Source organism: Protobothrops mucrosquamatus, unplaced genomic scaffold, assembly GCF_001527695.2.
Source record: "Protobothrops mucrosquamatus isolate PMUCROS unplaced genomic scaffold, P.Mucros_1.0 scaffold_228, whole genome shotgun sequence".
Classification (NCBI taxonomy): Eukaryota; Metazoa; Chordata; class Lepidosauria; order Squamata; family Viperidae; genus Protobothrops; species Protobothrops mucrosquamatus.
In genome coordinates this window covers 106,666-110,015 of record NW_015386304.1, presented here as the reverse complement: position 1 = coordinate 110,015, position 3,350 = coordinate 106,666, and the positions used below count along the sequence as shown (strand labels likewise).

General features: G+C 39.3%; 1 protein-coding gene across 1 annotated transcript in view; it reads right to left on the bottom strand.

The window, feature by feature from the left end:
- The window catches only part of FBXL4 (F-box and leucine rich repeat protein 4), a 31,254-nt gene extending 30,725 nt beyond the window's left edge, over positions 1 to 529 (bottom strand). The window contains exon 1 of the mRNA XM_015829014.1: positions 276 to 529. Coding sequence (XP_015684500.1) covers positions 276 to 529 — 254 coding nt within the window. The remainder of the gene's footprint in view (positions 1 to 275) is intronic.
- Between the last annotated feature and the right edge of the window lie 2,821 nt (positions 530 to 3,350).

The window sequence follows — 3,350 nt, the reverse complement described above, 5'->3', positions numbered from 1 at the left end:
TATGACAGTATCTGAAACCAGAATTTCTATGACTAGGGGATGCAGAATTTCTATGACTAGGGGATGCATCATTTAGCAACAGCAACCCTGGCACTGGTCATCAGGCAAGGACCCATCCCAATCCAAGCCTTGGTAAGGGACTGCTTCCCTTGACTCCTCTTCAACTCCCCCTCCCACCTATCTCCACACACACACACACCCACACACATTTCTAACCTTTTGGTCACTCTGAACAATAGTTCTCCTCGGTTGCAACAGTGCTGGGGCTGAAGTACAGCTTCAGAGCCTTTAGCAGTCTCAATCTTGTCTCTACTTCAGCCCCAGCCCTGCTGACACCAAAAACGTCAAGCCCAATGTCATGGCCAGCCACCCCAGCAGCACAAAACCCCTGCTTTTGAAAAGCTTCTGAGGCCTTCTGAAACCTCACGAGAAGGCTACTCTCACTAGTCTCAAAATCATATGCACTGTTCTTGTGAGGCTTCAGAAAGCCTTTGGAAAGCTTCTGAAGCATCACAAGAACAATGTTCATAATTTGGAGAATGGCAGGCACGGCTTTCTTTCAAAGTTATAGAACAGGGGTGTCAAACTCGGCGCGTCAAGTGACCTGTCGCGACATATCGTGACTTTTTTTCCCTTGCCGGAGGGGCGTAGCTTCCGCATGACGCATCTGGCCTACGAGCCGGCAGTTTGATACCCCTGTTATAGCAGGCCTCAGAAGCTTTCAGAAGGCTTTCTGCGCTGATTGGGGAACACTGGATACTACTTGGAGAATGATGCAAGCAGCTGTGGGAAGAAGGCCTGGTGTGGCCAAGAGTTGCCTTCCATGGGCCAGGATGTGTTGTAAGAGGAAGACAGCAAAAGTCCACTGGGTGCACAGAGCCTGAAGAGTGCAGGGCAATGGAGGCAGCTAGACATTTGCACTGTTGTGGCAGGCTGAAGCACGGGGCTTGAAGCAGCGCTGTTTGCTGACAGCATGGGGGGAACTGAAGTGGACCTGTGGTTGTAAGTGCCAAGCACTTGAATGTTGATAATGTAACTGCACAGGCGCTACAGCCATAACGACTGGGTATGCCATTCATTCAGCACCGCCAAGGTTTCAAAGGTCACTGAACGAATGGCTGTTAAGCAAAGACTACTTGAATTAGTATATTACCTAAAGTACGTACATGCAGAAATGAAACTTCAATAGGGAACAAAACTATTTTAAAAAACTATTTTGAAATTATGAATCTCCAGGTTTAGGCTGTATTCACATCTAATGGCAAGGTAATTAGAAGGAAGTGTTAGCTATACTGCAACATTTGTCCCTGTGGAAATAAATAGCTACTCTTTAATACTTGACATAAAAGAATAGGGACTCTATAATTAATTTTAGACTGCTATGGATAAGTACTAAATAATTTAGAGAAAGGCTGCTTACCCACAAATTTTCCTAGTTATACCTACTGGGCTGGTAATGTTTGACATTTTCAAAAAAATAAAACATTAGGCTTATTTTTAACCCGTCTCTAGAATGAATATACTAAGAAATTTTCTTCTTCGTTTCTGAAAAAACATTTTTTCCCCAAACTAAATCAAACTGGCAAACTTAAAAGCTGTTCTTTGCTCATTTGAAGTTAAAAGTCCTAAAATTTAAGTAATTTCCCATTTCATTTCATCTCATTACTCAAATCTGCCTATCTAACTGGAATGTGGGAAAATTCTTTAAAGAAAGCTATTTTGGCTAATTTTTGTTGCTTAAGAATCTAAATTTAACTTTTAGGACTTCCTTAAGTAAATTTCTTCTGCCACAGATATTCACAACTGCTGATTTTAGAACAGGGCTATTTATTAGACTCTTGATAACATAAGGTATTCTAGTATTTATATTGGGCGCAAAGGTCACTATATAACTGTATATTTTTTATACAGTTTTATAATATTGTTAGCTGCCCAGAGTTACCATATAGGCAGATAATAACTTTTACAAACAAACAATCTAGTATAACCCTGTGTATCAGAAGCTTCCTGGAATGTGTATTCAGCACAAGGTAATGGTTTATCTCCCAAGAAAAGGGAGACAACACAGATCTGTTTCCACGGTACCTTATGGCAAGGGTCTCCAACCCCAGTCCGTGGACTGGTACTGGGCCGCAGCATGCCAGCAACGGGTCTGCGCAAACAAGCAAAGCCCCATCCATGGAATGCAGGCAGCACACAAAACCACACACTCTCCGGTCTGTGGAAAAACCTTTCTCCACGGAACCGGTCCCTGGTGCCCAAAAGGTTGGGGACCTCTGCCCTATGGGACAGAAAACATTTCTTTTCCCTACAGTTTTCCAACTATAATTTAAAAGCAATATTTAAGGAAAGATAGGAAAAGTTACTAAAGCAAAAAATTAAAATATACACAGGAGCTTTTTGTTTCATTTTAAGTTTTTAATTGTTTAAATTTAATTGTTTTTTATTTAGTACTATATTTTGTAAGCCTCCCAATGTCTACTGAAATAAGCGGCTGTATTAAATCTAACAAATGATAATATACTATTATTAACATGTAATAGAATTGTAATAAAATACTATTTCTTGTAAAAGTTAGTTTGTAAAGATATTAAATTTCTTTTAGTTCGATAAATATACATTTTATTATATCGAATAAATTTAATTATAATAATTATATTTATACGATAGGAAGAAACTTATAAGTTGACTTTTTATTTTTGATGGTGAAAGTCAGTCTTAAATTCGTGGATTATAATTTGCAGTCGGATTATAATTTTCCGGTTTGTCAGTGGAAGGCAACAGTATGCTAAAAGTAAAGCTGGAATAAATTTAAAAAGCAAACAAACTAGGGATATATGAAACTAATTCAGTAAAACCAGTATAAAAAATGTATAATGCTCTAAAAAGCATTAAAGAGGTAAAACTAGTTCCAAAGCTTTTGCTTTATTTATGTATGATGTCAAGTACCTTATGAAGATTCCTAAAAGAGCCAATGTACTAATCTAGGCGTGTCAAACTCGCGATGTCATGTAACGTCGCGTGATGTATTGGGACTTTCCCCCCATTGCTGGCAATGGGGTGGCTGCGGTTTCAACGTGACGCATCCTGTCCATGGGCCGGCAGTTTGACATGCCTGTAACTAATCTATATACTGTAGGTGCTATTCACAAAATGAGTATGGAAAATTAAATAATAATCAATTGCAAAAGGCAGCTTTACTTGGAACAGCTTACAACCTGTGATTATACCTTTAACTCTATCAAAAAAAAAAAACCGCTTGCCTGTATCAGGTCCTTGGGAAGGATTTGACCAGTGGATAAAAATGCCAAATCCAGTCTGAACATCTGGTTGAATATGGCATATGCAAC